Source organism: Myotis davidii, unplaced genomic scaffold (assembly GCF_000327345.1).
Source record: "Myotis davidii unplaced genomic scaffold, ASM32734v1 scaffold204, whole genome shotgun sequence".
NCBI lineage: Eukaryota > Metazoa > Chordata > Mammalia > Chiroptera > Vespertilionidae > Myotis > Myotis davidii.
The window spans coordinates 64,454-85,280 of NW_006299715.1; the positions used below are offsets into that span (position 1 = coordinate 64,454).

The 20,827-nt window shown below is 44.3% G+C and overlaps 1 protein-coding gene across 1 annotated transcript in view; it reads right to left on the reverse strand.

Moving 5' to 3' along the window:
- The window catches only part of CLNK (cytokine dependent hematopoietic cell linker), a 108,095-nt gene that overhangs the window by 7,462 nt on the left and 79,806 nt on the right, over positions 1-20,827 (reverse strand). The window contains exons 12-17 of the mRNA XM_015571820.1: positions 18,366-18,384; positions 16,248-16,329; positions 12,496-12,536; positions 4,800-4,933; positions 3,294-3,371; positions 604-759 (exon numbers count right to left, since the gene is read on the reverse strand). Of these exons, the coding sequence (XP_015427306.1) occupies positions 604-759; positions 3,294-3,371; positions 4,800-4,933; positions 12,496-12,536; positions 16,248-16,329; positions 18,366-18,384 (510 nt within the window). The remainder of the gene's footprint in view (positions 1-603; positions 760-3,293; positions 3,372-4,799; positions 4,934-12,495; positions 12,537-16,247; positions 16,330-18,365; positions 18,385-20,827) is intronic.

Below are 20,827 nucleotides of genomic sequence, written 5' to 3' on the forward strand. Positions count from 1 at the left end.
TTTGAAAACGAAAATGAGATAATGCAGACAGACCAGGCCTATCATGACTATATTCAGTGAAAATCAATCTCCTTTTCCCTTTCCCTGTGATTCATTTGACACAGTATGCATGATGCTGTAACTGACTCATTCCTTCATCGGCCACCTGCCAGCCGGTGGGCCCTGAGACCGGTAACTGGATGCTGTGATGAAGCCACTTTAGTTTGGGGACACAAACCTCCGGATTCCTATTGCCAACAGACCTTGTCTGAAATGCCGGCAGGGGGAGTCAGTGCTGGGGCAGGGAAGGCCTGTGGCATTAACGTGGCCTCGGGGGAGGGTTCTGGGAGGCAGAATTGAGATGTCGGGCAGAATGAGTTTTCTTTAATGGGCAAAGCAGGACAGAGGGTGTGCGGAATGGTCAGCCCTGGCCGTGAGTGTGAGCCATGTGCACGGATGCTTGTGGAAGGGCCTGGAAGGATTAATTACACCCCCCACCTCCCGGGCGGCGCTCTTTCCTCCCATCCTGCAGGCAGGGGACCTGGAGTGGCCTTGGCCAGCACCCCGCACGTTCTCCCCCCATTTTTCTTTAGCACAGAAAAGGGGAGCCATTAGGTTACCCACTTCGTCTCCTCGGAGTCCGGTCCCCAGAGCAAACTGCCGATTCCTCTCCAGGAAGCGGATTTTCACGTTGTAGACTCTGTTCCCATGAAACACCACCAACACGTAGGGTTCTGTGCAGGACTTCGCCGAGCAGTCTCGGACCAGGAACATGCCGTCCTGAAGGAGAGGAAGAGCAATCACTCCTCAGGCTGCCAGCGGGGCTGCCCGCGTCCCACCCTCGCCTCATGGAAGCGACGCCTGTGCTCCAGATTCCCCAACGGCTTTAGTTTTGGGTAAACTAGCTCTTTACTCAGTTGAACTCAGTGGTTATGGGGTGACAGTATGTATTAGGATTCTTGTTATTTTCTGAGAAGTCAACCAGTCAGATGACACCCCTTCTTCCAGATCTTCCAGCACCCCCACCTCCTCAGCACCTGCCTCCAACCTCAGCTGCTCAGTGGATGAACACAGCAGCCTGCCTGTGGTTTATCTGCTGTCACTCCTGTAGTCCCCGCCCCGCTGCTGGCTCCAGTCAGCCACCATCCCTCACAGGCCCCGCCTGGCTCTGGGATGCTGGGCATAGCTCTCCTCCTCCCCTTCTCGGGTACCCCCTTCACCTGCCAGTGTCCACGTATTTCCTGTCCTGCCCAATGCGCGGGTACCATCCAGAGGTGGTGGGAGCTGCCACAGGCTGGAGTAGCAGAGGCGTTTAGCATGATAAGTGGGCCTCTGCATGGGGAGATGTCAACAGAGGACTAGGGTCCCCAAAAGAGATGTGGAGCTTCAAGGTCATTGAGGTCAATGTGAGTGCCGAGGCCATAGGAGCGGGGAGAAAATACAGCCTGGCCTGAGGGGCAGGCAAGAACAGGGCAGGCAGGAGGGGACAGGAAAGGGCTCTAAGACAGTGTCCCAGAGAGAGAAGGAAGCCAAGGCTGTAGACAGCGGGGGTCAGGGTGTGGGATGGTCTGAGGGCTGCGAAGGGCACCGGATGTGGGTCAGAAGTCATCAGGCTCTCCCTCGGGAAAGGCTCAGGGTGAGGGCCGGGCGGAGAGGCTGAGGAGTGGAGCAGGCCTTCTGGAGGCGGTCACACCTGCCTGCACGGCTCAGTTGTGTGGTCACAGAGCGTCACTTACATGATGAAAATCTGACTGTAATTTCATAGATTATTATAAATGATCTATACAATGAGGTATTGTGTATAATTTATATTTATAATAGTTGTTATATGTATTTATCTCTCTTGACTAATACTGTATATTTATATGTGATTATAGCATATGTTAATGTAATTAATATTTATAATATATAGATTTATATAATGCTTATAACGTGATATAACAGCAATTTTCATCTCATAGCACACATAAACGAATTGCTACAGTTCTGTGGCACACCAAAAGATTGTATTTTTTGCTGATCTGACAAAAGAAGGTACCGTTCATACCAGACAGCTGTTGTTGTGCTGAGGTCATTTTTAAAATTTGACTAAGGGACAAGAGGTCCGTGCCCCTGACTGAAAAGTCAGGTATTGCTTGTGGCATACCTGTTGAAAATTGCTGCTCTAGAATAATACTTAAAAATGTTACATTTATAAATAAAACTGTAGTGATGTTCTAATGATGCTGACAGCTGAGGTTTATTGAGAATTTCCCTCAAGATATCAAGCACTCTACACACATTATTTTATTTGATCTTTACTTATAATTTGAGGAGGTGTTTTATCCCCATTTTACAGGTGAGGAAATTAGGATCCAATAGTTTAAGTGAATCTCCAAAAACATCACAACTCATCAATGGGAAACTTGCTCTTTAAATATTCCAGCCTCTGAGAACATCAAGTGGCATTGAGAAATTTTCTGGAACTTCTTTTGCCTGAGACATTTGGCTGTAATTGAAGCCTTAAGACTCAAGCACAGAACATGGCCAAAGATCAGAAAGGAAGAGGGGGCCAAGATGTGTGACCAATTTCTGGGTTTATTATCTTAAACTGTACAATGAGTTTGTCACAATGAATCCTTCCTCTCTCTCTCAAATCAAGCAATCAATTAATCAATAATATTTTAAAAAATGAATGTGTTCATTAGTGGGTGAGTTCATTAGTAATAGGACCCCAATGAATTTTAATAAAACCTAGCTCTCGGAATTGATGTTATAAAATTAAATAAGAAAAATTTACATTAAGTTGCTATGGAAAACAGAATAATGCCCCTACACACAAGATGTCCATGTCCTAACTTCCAGGACCTGTGAATAGGTCACCTTTACAGGGCAAAAGGGATTTGCAGATGTGTTTAAAAGTCTTGAGATGGGAAATTATCCTGGATTATCTGTGTGGGTTCAATGTAATCAGAAGAATCCTTGTCGGAGGGAGGCAGGGGTGTGAGAGTCAGACAGCGGGGGAGGCGGGGGCACAAGCCAAGGACGGCTGGCAGCCCCTGGAATCTGGAAAAGGCAATGACATGGACTCTCCTCTGGAGCCTCCCAAAGGAACACAGCCCTACACCTTAATTTTAGTCCAGGGAGACCCATGTAGGAATGCGACCTCCCAAACTGTAAGAGTAAATTTGTCTTAGTCTACTAAATTTGTGGTAACTGCCAGCACTGAGAAATGCAAGGTGAGGCAAGAACCACTCCATCGAAGTCCACTGCTTGCTATGTCCTCTGACTGGGGGGCAGAAAACCGTAGGCTGATGGGCCCGTCGAGGTCTTACCTTGTTCTCCTTCATCAAGGCCTCTTCCACCTCCTGGCGACTGTACTCTCCAACGTACCATTCGCTGTGCTGGGCCTCCTGCGGGACAGGTGAAATGAGGACTATTTTAGGGTCAAGGGGAAGCCCTAATCATTAATTAATGAAAATGTTCTTTTGTTCCCCCGGTGCCAAGTCACAGTTTGATTGACAGTAGAGATGTGGTACAAAAGTTCTGTCCCTGGATCTGGACGCAGAAGAAGTAACTGCAGCGTAGGAACTGTGAAATTGGTGTGATGGAGTAACCTGCAATTCCACGCCATCTACATGAAAGGCCCTGTGCACCAGGCTCAGAGTGGGTGCTAAACCCTCCTGCTCTCTACCTGCCGGAGCTTACTGAGATGGGATGGTTATTGTCTGTGGAGTCTATGCTGCCCTAGTCATCATGGGAGGGGAGGGCAGGACAGGTGTAGACAGGGAGCTTCTTTAGGCCACTTGCCTAAAGCCACATGCATTGGATCTGCAATTTGAACCCTAGTGTGCCTGGCTTTTACCCTGTGCCATGCTCCCTTATTGATACCAGCTGATTTCTTTGGATTGTAAAATCCATCATGACAGAGAGAAGAAAGGGCAGTCCCCGGACCTACGGTTCTCAAGGATCTAATATTAAATAAGCCCCTGCGTGAGTCCAGCACATCGAAGACCCCTCATCCATTGTCCCAATCCATCCCTGCAGCAACCTGACAGGTGGGCATGCCAGGCGGGGTGTGGGGCTCAGGAATCAACACCTGTCACCTGGTTGGCAAGTGCTTGGTCTCAGTCTGAATCTGAGTCTCTGGTCCTCCCAGAGACGGATCTTCCCAATGCTGGGCGTGTGTGAGCCGGCTCCCCCCTAACTCCATGCCCTTGCTTCCTGCCATTCCAGGCCTGGTACAGGGGTCTGGCCAGGCAGATGTGCTTGACATTCGGTGGACACATGGCTTCAGGACTTGGCATGAGTTGGCCCTCCTGCCTGGAATCCCTCCTACTCCTCACCTCTCCTCCTACCTGGTCTGTCATTCTCTTCCATCAAGACTGGGATCAAACTCATCTCTTATTGGAAGGGTTTTTTGGAATAAAGTCCTTTACTTTTTATTACGGTATATTGTTATAATTGTTCTATTTTATTATTAGTTGTTGCTAACCCTTGACTATCTAATTTATAATTAAGCTTCACCATAGGTATGCATGCATGTATGTATGGGAAACAACATAGTAAGTACAGGGTTCAGTACTATCTGTGGTTTCAGGCATCCACCGGGGGGCTTAAACCACATCCCTGTGAATAGGGAGCATGACTATATACAAACTAAAGAATCTGGTGGAAGAGCAACATAAAATGTTATACAGCAAAACTCTTTAAAATGTTAGAACCCAATAATATTGAAAAAAAAATTAAAGTTCATCGTGATACCCCTCTGAGGCAACGTTCAGTAGAGCTCTATTCAGACACCAAGGTTATCTAGAGAGACAATGCAGAGAGGCGTCTACCTCTTCATCAGACCTTGTGGGGCAAGGTTTCCTCCAGTTCATGTTTTTATAGTGAAGATCGTCTTCGCGAGGCCCGCAGCTGGCTGGAGCCTGGCATCGCTGAGGAGGGTGGGGCTGCGTGCTTTCTTTATGATCTGGGAAAAGTAAATGTGCATTGAAGTGCGATTTTGTTAGTGTCAGATTGCCTCCCTCCCACAGGGAGCTGGATGGGGTCTGCTGCTCCTCTCTGTGTCTGGGGCAACCTTGGTCTACACCACTGTTGTCTCACACGAGACGGCAATCTTCCCTGGATTCTTTGGCTTCAGCTTTTGCCCCTTCCTCTCTAAGGCAGCCAGAGTAATCTTTAAAAAATGTGATTTTGACTTTGCTACTCCCCCTGGTAAAAATCCTTCCATGATTTCCTTTACACATGGAGAAAACCCAAATGTCTGACATCTGTCAGTGAGACACTCAATAATCTTTCTCTTCTGATTTCTCCATCCCCCACCCTCTCCTTCATCTCCCCATCCATTGTTCCTTCCTTCCTTCTATCCACCCATACTCCATCCATCCATCCATCCATCCATCCACCCATCCATCCATCCCCCATCATCTGTTCTTTTCTGGTCATAATGAACTACAAGCCAATATTATTCCCAACTCAGGCAACACTATTTTTTTTTTTTTAAACTTGAAGAATGACATTTTGTCTTAATGGACAAAATGTCACTTTTATTTAGTTTTTTAACCTGAAAGAAAGAATAGCAAACTGTGGTTATTCAGACTTGGGCATTTGGCAGATATTTTATTAGAAATGAACAAGGTGAGCCAGTTAATTCATGGAAAACAATGGTAGTATTTCCTGCCAACTGTAAATTTAGAGTTTTGAAATGCAAATTGGAATTTGGAAAAACTTGCAGCTGCTATCTTGACATAACAGCATCTCAAAAGACTTTTCTTAGTGATGTTAAACTATTTCATAATGAAGTGTGTGAACATTGAAAAGATCTGCTCAGGTCTATGAATCATTATTTTCCAAGTGACTAATGTATGAAGCTATAAAATTATGTCCGGGTAAATATTTTTTTAAAAGAGAAGACAGAACAATCAATTTTAAAGTATTTAAAAAATTCCTTGAAAGGGTTTTGCTTTCATCTGGTATCTTACCTTTAAGATACTACTACTTGTCAAGTATTCTTTTTAGTTTTATTATTTTTTAGAGGGAGAGAGAAACATCAATTGGTTGCCTCTCATACTTGCCCTGATCAGGGGATTGAACCCACAACCTGGGATGTGCCCTGACTGAGAATTGAACCTGCCACCTTTTAGTGTGTGGGACAATGCTCCAACCAACTGAGCCACCCAGCCAGGGCACTTGTCAAGTTTTGATGTGATATTTTCTCTATATTCTTTGATGAAAATAACATATTTTCACAGCTTATCATTTCATATCAGTAAATAATAATAAAATATGAATTTGAGGAAGTTAAGGCTATAAAAAAGGAGTGAGGTGTTATGAGGAATAGTAAATACAAGATTTGTAAATAATTTACAGAGTAGGAATTTCAAGGAAGAAATAACTGTAAAAAATTCATTAAGACTTGAGAGTAGAAAAATATGGAAATAAAATACTGGACAATAATCTATATATATAAAATCCTAAGCAACCGAACGACCAGTCAATTGGTTGCTATGTTGTGCACTGACCACCAGGGGACAGACGCTTAACACACAGGATCGGGCTCCCTCCTGTCTGGATTGGGCCTGTGAGGATTAGGCCAAAACTGGCTATACGAGATTCCCTGAGGGGTCCTGGATTACAAGAGGGCTCAGGCCAGGCCAACAGACCCCACTGGTGCATGAATCTGTGCACTGGCCCTCTTGTAGTAAATAAAATGGAAGAGCAGTAATTAGTGTGAAGGCAGAATTATAAACTATATAGTCTTAATCCAGTCTAGAAAATATAACCAAAGTTACAGTCTTGGTTAGTAGCTTGACCAGAACTTTGAAATAATAGAATACTTGTTAAAATAAAATTTTAATTGAATTTATTGGGATGACTGGTTAATAAATTTATATAGGTTTCAGGTGTACAATTCATAATACATCATCTGTATATTGAATTGTGTGTTCACCACCCCAAGTTAAGTCTCCTTCCATCACCATTTAAGAATAGGATACTTTTGACACAGCAAATTTTTGAGGCAAAATACTAACTCAAACGTTAGGGAATATTTATATGCCAGTTACCAAAAGTTAGGTTTCATGTGAATTTAGTCTGCTTCTGCTCATCAAAGAGCTGAATTCTCTCTGGGATTATTAAGAACAAAGAGTATGCCTGAGACATCGGATGTTCTAGTTTAATAATTTCAAGGATTGTGGCTTTTTACATTGAACCTAAGAATGTTTGTTATAGGGAATTGTGTGCGTTAAACTGTTTGTTGTAAGGGAATGTTTGACCACTTAAAGTTTAAATTACATTCATCACAGTACGTTAATTTTAATCACAGTTTAAGGCCTTGAAAATAGGAATAATGCTAAAGATAGTTCTCCTTTTAACATTTCTCCTTTTAACATTGTATTTTAAAAGTTTTCTGTATTATTTGGAAAGAGGATGTAAACTTAAGAGTTTTAAAATTCAGTCATACTTTTATTTAAGACTAGAGGCCTGGTGCACAGATTTGTGCACTGGGTGGGGGGTGTCCCTCAGCCTGGCCTGCACCCTCTCGTAATCTGGGACCCCTCGGGGGATGTCCGACTGCTGGTTTTAGCCCAAATCCCCACAGGCTAGAGTGGAGCAGTGCACCAAGCTGCAAGCGGCCAGGGAGGAGCCTGAGCTGGGGCTGGGCACTGCACCGCTAGCGCTCATCACAGCACACTACACCTGTCGCTGTTTGGTAGCACTGCAGCAAAGTGGGGAGAGGCTCCTGATGCCATGGCAACTGCACTAGCCACCCATGAGCCTGGCTTTTGGCTGAGTGGCACTCTCCCTGTGGGAGCACACTGACCACCAGGGGCAGCTCCTGAATTGAGCGTCTGCTCCTGGTGGTCAGTGTGCATCATAGTAATTGGTTGACTGGTTGTTCCAGTTGTTCCATTATAACAGTTACTTAGGCTTATTCTATATAATAACAGTGGTGGCGGGATCCTCTCCCACCTCCTCAGCTGCACCTAGGATGTCCAACTGCAGCTAGGCCTGCTCCCTGCTGGCAAGTGGACATCCCCTGAGGGCTCCTGGGCTTCCAGAGGGATGTCTGACTGCCAGCTTAGGCCCAATCCCCTGAGGGGTCCCAGACTGGGAGAGGGCACAGGCTGGGCTGAGGGACCCCCCCAAGTGCACAAATATTTATGCACTGGGCCTCTAGTATATATATGTTAAAACCAATGGAAGAATAGTATAACTTCCAAGAAAGAGAGAGGGGCATAAGGGAGAGATGAACCCAATATCTGGCAGGAAAAGAAATGAAAAGCCAGTGAAAAGAGGGCAAATAGGAGGCACAAAATAATATAAAAACAAATTTTAAAATATTAATAATCACAATAAATATCAAAGGTATAAACTTAGCATTTAATAATCAGATGCAAATCTTTATGTGGTGTACCTGACACTATACAAAATAATATTAAATGTAAACTGCAATAGAAAAACATTTAAAAATTGTTTAAAAAATCCCCAGAAAACAAAATTTGATGCAGATTGGTTTAAACATTCCAGTTATGGGCTAATTTCACATTTAAAATGTAATGACACAGAGAGCTCACTAATGAGAGGATGGAGAATTATATGCCAGCCGAATCCTAACCAAGAGAAAGCGAAAAGAGCTATGATAACATTAAAAAAAGACTTTAAAAAAGTATTTAAAATGTAGTGAAGCAAGACATAGAGGCTTATTACTGGACTAGACACAGCTATCCTTTCAACATGGATTGAAACAATAAGAACATACATGAGAGAAGAAAATAACAATCATCAGCATTTCCTATCAGTTGTGTAGTGTACACAATAGTTTCCGTGATTATGAATTTTTCATTATATTGTGGCAACTGATTTATTAAATTTCAACTCTGAGCACTTTGCTTGAATATTTAAAAAATCCTACTTGAAGAAGAGCGTTGGGAAGCAGCAAAACGCATTTGTAGTCTATTCAGAGAATGAGTTAAACAAAACAAAACAAGCAAGAAAACCACTTGGCCATACAATTTCCCCCTGAAGCCCTGGTGGGGTCTTTGCTTAAAGAATAAATAAAATTCGGAGCTTATAATCCACTACAATTGCTTAATTGGTTTTGTTCTAAAATCATATAACTAATCTCTGAAAAATTTTCTTTACATAAAACACTGCATTTGTGTTTTATACCCCCATGGCATAGGACTCTCCCACTTGGGGAATGGAGGTCACAGAAATAAAGAGGTGGAGTCAGGTAAGTGGAAGAACATTGGGGAGGACACTGTGTAGGTTATCAATGGAGTCTGAATAAAAATGATATGGGTTGCAAATTCATACCTTTATCAATAAACACTAATATTTAAAAAATTTTATGTATATGAAGCTCTTAGCACTATGCCTGACTCATATTAGTAACTCAAAAAATGCTACTGCTAATGTTAACATGATTGGGAGCACATAGCTCTAGACCTTTCTTTTGTAACTTATAATAAAAGCATTTTATTTTAACCTAGTGTCCATACATATTTATTAGCAAATTTACATACAATTTAAAAGCATCTTATAAGGAAAAAGCCGCATAGTTTAAAGAATAAAAAATGCAGACAGAAAAAGAAAATGTTGTCTGGTCAGCATGGCTCAGTGGTTGAGCTTTGATCTATAAACCAGGAGGTCATGGTTCCATTCCTGGTCAGGGCACATGCCCAGGTTGTGAGCTTGATCCCCAGTGTGGGATTGTGCAGGAGACATCCCATCAATGATTCTCTCTCATCATTGATGTTTCTATCTCTCTCTCCCTATCCCTTCCTCTCTGAAATAAATAAAAATATATTAAAAAAATAAAATGTTAGTGGACAAAAACTAAAAAGAAAAAGAAAGCAAGTCACCCACAATCCAAAACTCAGAGAGTAACTTTACTATTTTGGAATATAACCAAACCAATCGATCCTCTTCTAATAGCAAAATTACTTTTTTTGTCCTGAGATTCATCTGCGTAGGCTTCTAATAGCTTAGCTTGAATTCAGGTATCAGAGAATTGAGCTAAGGCCGTTTATCAAGTAGCAACCAAGCTATCGAGAAACAACTGAACATTTCTACAATTTTTTCTCACTTGTGAAATAAAGATGACAGTGTCTCCATGGAAACAGTCGTAGATTTCACCATTCTGCAGGAAGAGGACTGCCCCCTCATCTGAGGCACACAAACTGGTGAGCTGTAGAGAGTCCCTGGAACTGAGAACTCTGGTAGAGCCCAGACTGTGTGCTGTTTTATGTGCACCTAATTTCTACAAGCACTGTGATTCAGAGGTGAACTTTTACCCCGTAGAATGGCCATGGCTCAGTAAGTTGATGGAGGGCATGGCAGGTGCTTACACACTGGTTAGTTAAAGGACTGGGCTGTCTCTCTTTTGTATTTTTAGGGCCCAGCCCAATTTTGGGTGTCAATCATAAGCTTGGTGGATATTTGTTAACTGAAAGAGGAATTAATGGTGTTTGAAGGTGCTGGAGGCCAAAACATTTCCCCTGTTCGTGCCAGGCTGTTTCTTTAAGCAACCTGTTTCCCCTGAGAGGCATGGAGAACAAGCTACAAGAGCCCAGTACGAATGATCTGCGTTCAACCCTGGGGTGCTTGACAGGACTCATGTCTGTGAAGGCCACCTGCTCCACTAACTAATGTTCCATTCTTCAACATTCTCTATTTTTTATTTGTGCAAGATTTTGCCTTTCAACTCTGGATTCCTCTTTAAGCTATGATTCTGCTTCCCCATCCTTTCAACATACTCTCAAAACCGGATAAGTAATGCCCTTTCTGGGCCTGTTTTGCCCTGGACCTTCCACCTGGATACCCAGCCTTATCATCTTCTTACACCGCCATCTGGCCTCCAGGACCACTCTCATTTGATTCCAAGGGGTTGAGCCCATGTGGTAAATCACTGCCCGCTTTAGTCACCTTCCTTTAAAAAAAATAGTCCTCTCTTGGGAAACTCTGACTATCCGCGTGTACATCAGGAGAAATGAGTTTCCAGATTGGCTTTCCAATATAAGGCCCAGAAGGCAGAGGCAGAAGAGAGAGGAGGACATGATGGAGGCCAGGGAGGAAACTCTTGGGCTAATGGAATCAATTGGGTAGGGAATCCTGGAGAAGGAACGGAATACAGACAAAAAGGAGAGATTTTAAAATGTGTCTAGCAGAGGGCTGTGTGTGTGTATTAACCCTGTGAGTTAACACTAGTATTTGAATTTTATGGATGGGGGAGGGTGAAGTTCCAAGAATGAACTTGCTGAAGCTGACCCTACTATAGGGAGAGAGGCAGAATTAGGACCATGGTCAGTAGAGCGCTCAGTCTTCCCGTGGTATCGGATGGGGTCTGCTTCCTCCAGCCCTAAGCTCCTTTTTATGGCTCAACAGAGAGTGAGACTGCAGGATTAGACTTAAACACATATCTCCCTGGCAATTAGGCAGAAGAAAAAAAGACAAAAGAATATAACATCTAGTTTGGGCAAAATAATATTAATGTCAAAACCCATCACCACAGTAATCCTATATACTAGTAATAAAAGCCTAATATGCTAAGTGTCTGGTCTTCTGGTCGGCCATTCAACCAATCAAAGCATAATATGCTAATAATATGCTAAGGCCACTCAACCTCTCACTATGATGTGCACTGACCACGAGGGGGCAGACACTCCAACTGGTAGGTTAGCTTGCTGCTGGGGTCCAGCTGGTTGGGACTGAGAGAGATGGGCCAGACATGCCCTGGGGCCCTCCCACTGTCTCTCCCTGGTTGGCCAACCCCCTGTGTCCCTCCCCGGCCCCGATTGTACACTGGTGGGTCCCTCAGCCTTGCCTTCACCCTCTTGCAATCCAGGACCTCTCAGGGGATGTTGGAGAGCTGGTTTCAGCCCGATCTGCAGGCCAGGACGAGGGACCCCACTGGTGCAAGAATTCGTGCACCGGGCCTCTAGTCATTAAATATGCTGCTTCAGATCTCACCACAGAAATGTTATCCTCTTGATTTTTATCTTTACAATCAATTAGTAAGTGAGGTCCATGTTATTTTATCCATTTCTCAGGTTTTCTTAAGAGAAATCTGTTTTACACCCAGTGGATTGGCAAAAACTCAAAACAACCGCTGGAGAGGATGGGGCACACCGGGGACTCATAAGCTGTCGGCGAGACTGAAGGATACACCTACTTTGTAAAATCCACCAAGTACAAGTGGAGAAAGGAATGTCCTAAGACCTATACATTTCACGCTTAGACAGAGAAGTTAGAGTATATACCTGGGATTGGGAAGACAATATTGTTTATAACATCATAATGCTCATAAGAGAGAAAAATGCAAACCACCTAAGTGATCTTATTTAATTATAGATAAAAATTGTCATATTCACCCAATGGAATGCTACCTGTCAATGAAAACAAGCTAATGCCCTTTATCCACATCCGCTCAGCAAGTCTGAGGGTCACAGAGCAAAGTCACGGAGCAGGAATATTGTCATGAGAGGACTTACCCGTCTACTTTATGATTCCTAGGTCAAGTGCTCTTACCTCTGCTTTGCGCACTGTGGTTGCTCATCATGAACGAAGCGCTAAAGAAAATGTTAGAAACATTAGCTATGGAACAAATAGACCCATATGAGTTCTGTTCATGTAATTTCAATGAGCGCAATTATGATTCTTTACTTGCTGAAGACGTGAACTTAGACTTGCCTTCTGACTACAGCCACTATAGAGAATGGCATGTGGCTGGCCGGGCTCCTATTCCATAGTAATTATTTCCCAATTGAGGGAGAGTATAGAGAGCAATTTAGTCTTCCTTGAAATGTGAGCTAGCTGAGAAAACTGTGGATTATTCTGAGAAAATCCATAAAGAAAAAGGGATTATAAAAATATGTACTAAGAGACAATGGAGAAACTAATAAACACCATAATAACGATGTTACCAAGACTGTTCACCAATGGCTCTAGTTAGCACTTTACTTAATGTTTAGCTTTACTTAACACTCAGTTTTCTGGTTCGCTTTGTATTGTGGCCAGCACCATCATTATAAGCGCTAGGTGCTACCACAGTTAAATCTAATTACATGGGGCATGCTCCACACCAGAAAGCACGCTATTTATAAAGCCTCCGGGCCAATTAACTGAAATCTAGCCCTTTTCTAGCACCCCTGAAATCAACCGAGGGCACACCTGGTTCTTGCTATCTGGTGGGAGCCTTGCTTTGTGGATAAAAGTGCTCGCAGATTATTTAACCACCGCGCTGTGTTGTAATACCCGGTCAGACTTCTACTGGCATCCAAGACTTGGACTCTGTTAACACCAGATTCCGTTACCAGGAACCAGTGTACGGCTTTAATAAATGTCTGCGGGGAAAAGTCATCTGTAGCAAAATGTCTCTGCCCTAATTTCATAGGATTTTTAAAAAGAAAATGTTGAGAGACTAGGAACATCCTCTGAGGACATTTTAGGTCTCAAATACCAAGTTTATAAGGATCAAAGCAAAAATAAACAAACAATACCCAAACAAGCAAATGAAAATAAAATAAAAACAAAGATTCTTTCACTTTTAAAAGGTGTGTTAAGCCCTAGCCAGTTTGGCTCAGTGAATAGAGCATCAGCCTGCGGACTGAAGTCTCCCAGGTTCGATTCCAGTCAAGGGCAGGGACCTTGGTTGCAGGCTCTTCCCTGGTCAGGGCTCGTGCAGGAGGCAACCAATCGATGTGCTGCTCTCACATTGATGTTTCTGTCTTTCTCTCTCTCTTCCACTCTCTCGAAAAATCCGTTGAAAAATATCATTGGGTGAGGATAAAAAAAAAAAAAAGGAAGAAAAGAAAAAAAGGTGTGTTGAGTACCTATACAGTAGAAAAATATCAGTGGGTGAGGATAAAAAAAAAAAAAGAAAGAAAAGAAAAAAAGGTGTGTTGAGTACCTATTGGGCACATGGCATCTTTGGAGGAATGTAACATGAGTAGGACAAGGCCTCTTCCCTGAAGCCACTCCATTTGGGGAGGGAAGACATTGTATCATAATCACAAGTGGGCTAAGTGCCGGGACAGGTGTGTGCGCAGCAGGAGTCCCTGCGGTAGCCTTAACCCAGACAAAATCACGTTGGGTCTCAGGAAAGCCTTCCTGGGAGACGTGCTAACCAAGCTGACTTCTGAAAGATGAATAGGAGACGGTGATGAGGGAGGGTGTTGTTCCAGGCAGAGGGAACAGCAGGTGCAAAGGCTCGGGGCCAAGGAAACGGATTATTCTGCAACAGACCAGAACTCAGTTCCTTCTGGATAGAAGGTGAGGCATGGGGATGGTAAGTGTCATTAAGTGGCTACTGCGAGAGTCCAAGCGAGATTGAAGGTGGCTGGCTGCCCCCTGTGGGAGCTAGGAAAATGAGGAGACATGGATAGACTTAAGACATGTTTTGGAGATAGAACTTGGGGAGGTGGAAATGGAAGAGTGAAGATGGGGAAGAGAACGCATCATTTACTGGGGAGAGAACGTTTGTGGGAGGATACAGTTGGTTTGGGAATGAAAGTAGAAATGAAGAGATCCATTTCAACGTATGAGTTTGAGGAGTAGTAGTCACCTATTTAAGGAAAACTGCCTGTTGGGTCTGGAGCTAAGAAGGGTGATTGTGGCCGAAGATAGAGGTTTAGGAATTACCCGCATAGGGTGACATCAACACTGTGGAGTGACTGACACTGCCCAGCTCTTAGTGAGAGAAGCCAGGACCTCAGATGGACACTGAGGGATCCCAGCACTTGGAGGTCAGCTTGGGAAAAAGTCCAATCATGGGGCCCAGAAGAAGAAGCCAGTTAGTGGAGGAAGAAAAATCAGGAGACTTTGTTCAACGAATTAAACAAAGAAACAAAAGAAGCCAAACCACACCAAACAACTACTACAGATTTGAGTGCCAATGAGAGCTCATTATCTTTTCACGACAATATGAGGATTTTATTTTCCTTTTAGAAAATTACATTAAGAGAGGGTGTTTATAGTGTGCTATGGGCAAGAATTTTGTGCCAGGTTGGGCCTTAAACAGAAACAGCCTAACAAGAATTAGGAAGCCAGAGTTCTAACACCCACAGGCCAGAGACTGAGAACAAAGCCACTGAAGGTGTGAGAGGACAAGAAAGGAAAGTGAGGGAGGGGAAGATGTGGGGGAGGCGGCCACCCTGATGGACAGGACCTGGCTGTGACAATGAGAGCGCACACGTGCCAGGTACTTGCAACAGGCCTGGCTCTGCTCTCAGCTTTGCATGCGAGGTGGGTGATGTTGCCCAGAGTCACGTGGTTCGCTGGTGGTGGAGTGAGGCAGCCTGATCCTAGTGAATTCCTCCTCCTAACCACTGCCCTACTCCACCACAAACAGGGTGACTCCCTGTAAGTAACTACTAGGTACAATGACAGCATCTTCACCCTGGACAGGCCCCTGGAGAAGTCAGGATTCATGGGCAACGGTTTTAGAGTTGTCAGTATAGACAACACAAGCTGCTGAACGTGAACTGGACTTGACTTCAATGGGAAAGGGCCTCAGATTATCTGGGCCTCATTTATTCACTCTGGGAAATGGGTCAGAACTGTCGCCTGGATTCAGTGGCTTTAAGCTGGGGTCTGATGAATAGAGAGAAGTTTTCCAAGCCTGGAGAGAGTGGAGACGGAGTGCTATGGAGGGAAGGGGTACAGGCAGAGAAATAGTGTGCACTAATGTCCTGCGGTAGGTGACAGTGGAGAGTGGGAAAGTGGGTTAGGGGCATGAACGGAGGCTGAAGCCACTGGTCAGACCAGGGTGATAGGGCCTCTAGCACTAATTTTGGAGGCCCTGGGTTTTGTTTTAAGGAAGCCACCACTAATATACAGTGTCTTCCAGCCTGAGCCCTTGCTTCCTTGACTGTTTAGTTGAGATGACAATTGTTATAATAACCTGATCAGGAAAGTATTTAATCAGAAAAATGGTCTCTTTAAGTCCTGGCCATCTGTAAAGTGAAATTCAAAAGTAACTGAGTCTAGTTAGAAAAGCCCACTTCTCTCCCCGGGATAGTTAGCATCTGTCCCAGTTAATCTGACCTAGTTAGTACTCAGGTCTTTGAGTCCGCCACACTTCTCTAGCCTCACTCGGAGAAGTGCACAGCACGGGAAGGATGTCGCTGTTAGCTTCAATAACAGCTGTGGCTCCGGACTTCCTTTCTTATCAAAGGCCCAGGACTTCCTGTGTCTCAGGAAGCCTTGGCGAGTCATTATCCTACACAACACATGCCCTGAGCCCCAAAGCGGGACCCAACCAGGCGTTCCTGGCTCCTTACCTGGCGACAGCAAGAGGGATTTCTGGAGCGCTTTGGTTTTGGGTCCTGTGAGAGGATTCCGGCTTCGTCAGGGGATGAGGAGCTGTAGAGAGGAGTCACATCATTTCAGGATGCAAAAGGAAAATGACTCGAGACCATCTGAGGCCCATTGGAATGGCTATAATTTCATCCAGTAATCTCGGGTGATCTACTTTCTAACTTCTAATCTGCTGGTGGTGGCCAGCAGCAACCCACGTATTCCACACTGACCCTGGCTCCTGGGAGTGGCTTCTCCTTGAGGCTATAAAATTGAAATATTGAATCTTCAATACTGTGATGGAGAACACTGAATCTGGAACTCATCATTGAATTTCCCAAAACATAGAACGTTACGCTGGGAGGTGTTTGTTGTGGAAGAGAACTGAAATGGAATTCTGATTCAAACGAAGACTTACATAGAAACATAAACGAAAAGGTGAAATCCAAGAGGCCGGCCGGTGTGGCTCAGTGGTTGCGTGTTGACCCATGTACCTAGAGGTCACCGGTTCAATTCCTGGTCAGGGCTCATGCCTGGGGTGTGGGCCCAATACCTGGTGGGGTGTGTGTAGGAGACAGCCAATTGATGATGTTTCTCTCTCATCAGTGTTTCTATCTCTCTCTCCCTCTCTCTTAAAAATCAACAAAAACATATTTTTTAAAAAAAGATTAAATTCAAGAACTGTTATGAGCAATGTAGGGCATGGGGATGCTCAGTGCTGGCCCACCCCCTAAATTCTCATGCCCCTGTGCCAGGGCAGGCGAGCCCCAGGAGACTGGTGTGTAGGCATGCCTTTTCTCAGAATGTCCCCCTTGATCGTCAAGTTTTGAACAGTTCTGCAAACCAGATGACCTGGAGTTATTTAGTAATCGCATAGGCCAATGCTGTTACCGCTTTTTATTTCCTTCTCATCGTGAATAGATTCTAATCAGCCATCAGAAGTACCAAGGGCACACAATACTGCCCTGGTATGAAACCCCATAAAACTCTCAATTTCAGCTGGAGTCATAAAGTTAAGGAAGCATACAGACACCTCCGCGTCTTCACTGTGCTCTGCCCAAGGTTGATCACCGAATGGACACTTTTGATTGAGGGACTGTGATTACTTGGAATGTGATTGGAGTCAGTGACTGGCCCACTAGCTGCACATCCTATAAAAGTGCTTCGTGTCATCAGCACCCACCCAGAGCGCCTGCGCCTTGTGAGCTGAACACGGTCGCACTGCTGCATTGACCATCACTGGAACCCAAGGCAACGACCCCTGAACTTCCAGTCAGGATGCTGAGCTTCAGTGCGGGAAAGGGCTCAGTTTCCTTTCGGTTTTGAGTTTTTTTAGATCGCCAACAGGCCCCCCTCCTCCATCAGAGGCCTTGGGCATCTGCAAACCCAGATGAGGCCTTGCTTAAGGCTAACGTCCTCAGTATAAGGAACAGCACACTGGAGACCCACGGAGGCCTGCAGCCCGTCCGGAACCATGGCGGGTCGGTGGGGGCCCCTGTTGCTTTGTGATCGCGCTTCCTGCCTGAACTCTTTGGTTGAGGCTCAGCCCTTGGCTCTGGAGGTAAGTCTTCATTCTGAGTGAATGGCGAACAGCACTTCACAGGTGGACATGAGGTCCTTACCTACTTTGCACCCTGCCAGCTGGAGAGCGAGTGATGATTGCCTGCTTCACAGCAGTGACCCCGATGGTGTGTGTGTGTGTGTGTGTGCACGCGCGCGTGCTCAAATGAGGGTGTAGGTGTGTGTTCATGGTGACATCAAAGAGGGAGAGGTCAAGAGCAATGTCTTCCCAAATTGGCTGGGGGTGGCCTGTGCCTCCTTGTCAGCAGCCTGCACTGAAGAAAGACCACGAGCCCAGCCCCCATTTAAATCACCCCGTTTAGGCCAGAGCATTCTTCAACAGACAGAGAGGAAATCCTGGGTCCATCTGGGTCACGTTTCCTGCCCCTCTTCCCCTTGTCCCCCCCACCCCCCTGCCACGTGCTCAGCCATCCCAGGCCCTGAAGCAATCGGTCCTTTCAGCAAATGACTAACCCTGTAAATATGGAAACAGCACTTAGCCTAACAGCATGAGGGGATGAAAACAAACATAAACAGTTTACCTTTCTCTGCTCCAAGGACCTGTGTTAAAAGGAAAAAAAGAAGTTGAATGATTCTTGGTGATAGAAAACGTCATAATATGTATTTTTAGAGCAATTGGTTAGTAGAACTGGGCAACATTTTTGTTAGTATTGAGATTTTTTAAATCTACAAATAACACTCCAAGGGACTAAGCATAAACCAAGCATACCCTCTTTGCGGATGTAACAGGCAGACATCCAGGCTGCCGACGGGACTAACAATCACTTTGCCTCTTTGGAAAGCAATGTAACCATAGATCTCAAGAGCCTAGAGAGACTATTATCCTTACCCCAGTAATTCCACTGATGAGACTCTTTTTCTAAGAAAAGCACCTAAAATCTGTACCGAGTTCCATGTACGAAGCTGTTTAGCATGTCCTCAGTTATACCGTCAAAACCCAGGAAACAGTCTGTTCCAGCTTCTAAGTCCCTGGATCTAGTTTTGTTCGTCAGTGTATTTTGTTCATTAGATTTCACATATGAGTGAGATCATGTGCGGGGGCGGGCGAGAAGAGGTCAATGGGGGAAAGAGGGACCATCATATGTAATACTTTCAACAATAAAGATTTAAAAAATCCTGGAAACAATCTACATGCCCATCTAAGTGGGCACCATTAAGCACATTTTGGTGCTATATTCACCTACTGGGATATTATCCATGTATCACAAGTATTTACACAGAGTGTGGCATAAGATTATACTCTAAGTATGCCGCAATATTACATAAAAAGTCCAGAATAAACACTGGATTCATGACATATTTACATGTAAGGGTGTGTGTGTATGTAAAAAGGGATTTGAAGAGATATGACAAAATATTAATAGAGGTGTTTAAGAGATGAGGCTATCTTTAATTTTCTTCATATTTTAAAAACTGAGCATGAAAATAGTCACATTATTCTTTTTCAAGGTAGCTATTCCGAATCAGTTCCTTTCTCTTTCTTTCCTTAATGATAATGGTAGAATTCCTGACCAGCTTTTATTATAAAAATCTATGTTATTGGACTTGCATCCTTGGGCCCTGTTCTACTCTGAAAGGAGCAAAAAACCTTACAAGAGGTATAGTATTTGCTGAAGTGTCTCCTTAATTGTGAATAATTTTATTTAAAAAATTTTTAAAATATATATTTTTATTGATTTTAGAGAAGACGGGAGAGGGAGAGAGAGAGACAGAAACATCGATGATGAGAGAAAATCATGGATCAGCTGCATTCTGCACCCCCTCTACTGGGGATCAAGCCTACAACTGGGGCATGTGCCCTGACCAGGAACTGAACTGTGACCTCCTGGTTCATAGGTCGATGCTCAACCACTGAGCCACACTGGCTGGGCAATTGTGAATAATTTTCTAAAGTGCACTTCCTGCAGCTGGGGAGCAGCTCAGACATAATTTAGACAAGATTCTTCATGTGAGGCATGGAAGAGGGCCTTGATGGCCTAGGGGGGCCCATGAACCTTCTGAAATTAAGAGCAACATTTTTTTCCTTCATATGCCTGTGCATATTTTTAAGGAAGGTTTATTATATATATACCTTTCATCAAATTTTCCAAAGGGTCTGAGGTCCATGAAATTTTAAGCCAGCAGTCTGCAGAGATGGAACAAAGATGGGGTGCCCCCTCACTGGCATGTCTCAGTGGTTGAGCATCATGGTTTGATTCCTAGGGTAAGTGTCAGGGTTGTGGGCTCAATTCCCCCTAGGGGGCATGCAGGAGCAGCTGATTAATGCTTCTCTCTCATCATTGATGTTTCTCTCTCTGAAATCAATAAAAACATATTAAAAAATAAACAAAAACAAAGAGGGGGAGTCATTCACCCAGATTCCCACAGTTATCTTGCGGCTGAGCTGACCATGGTGGCCAGGTCTCTGGACTCGAATTTGCTTCCCAGACAAGAAACCTTTAGCAACAAAGAGCTGAGAGAGGCTCCAGAAGTCTTATCTGAAGCTGGTCTACAGACAAGCTCCTTTGTTTCAAAGACCATGGTGGCCCTGGGGGTCTGGAAAGGGGACATGCACTTCATCATGGACAGCAAATGCAGGCAAGCCTCCAGGCGAAGTGAAAAGGGTAATGAATCCATTCTGATGAGTGGTTTGGAAGTCTCCCCACTGAGTCTTCCCCAGGACTTTGAACCTTGCAGTTCAAAGCCTCAATCGGATGCAGCTGTGGTTTTCGGGCTGGTCAAAGGGGAGGTGCCTGAGCTGTTAGTGCAACAGAGAAGCCAACTGGCTGGGGGAACAGATGTTTTATCTAATTGAGACCCAGTCCACTTTTCGCTTGAGGGCACTGCATTTAAATTTAATGAGATCAGGAGAGTGGAGTGAAACTTCTCTAGTTTCTCTACTTGAATTTTTGTGTTGTTTTTTGAAAATAAATATATGCAAATTAAATAATAATGCTTTCCATAAGTCCCTTCTTCCCTCTATCCCCGCCTCCCCCCCCCCCCC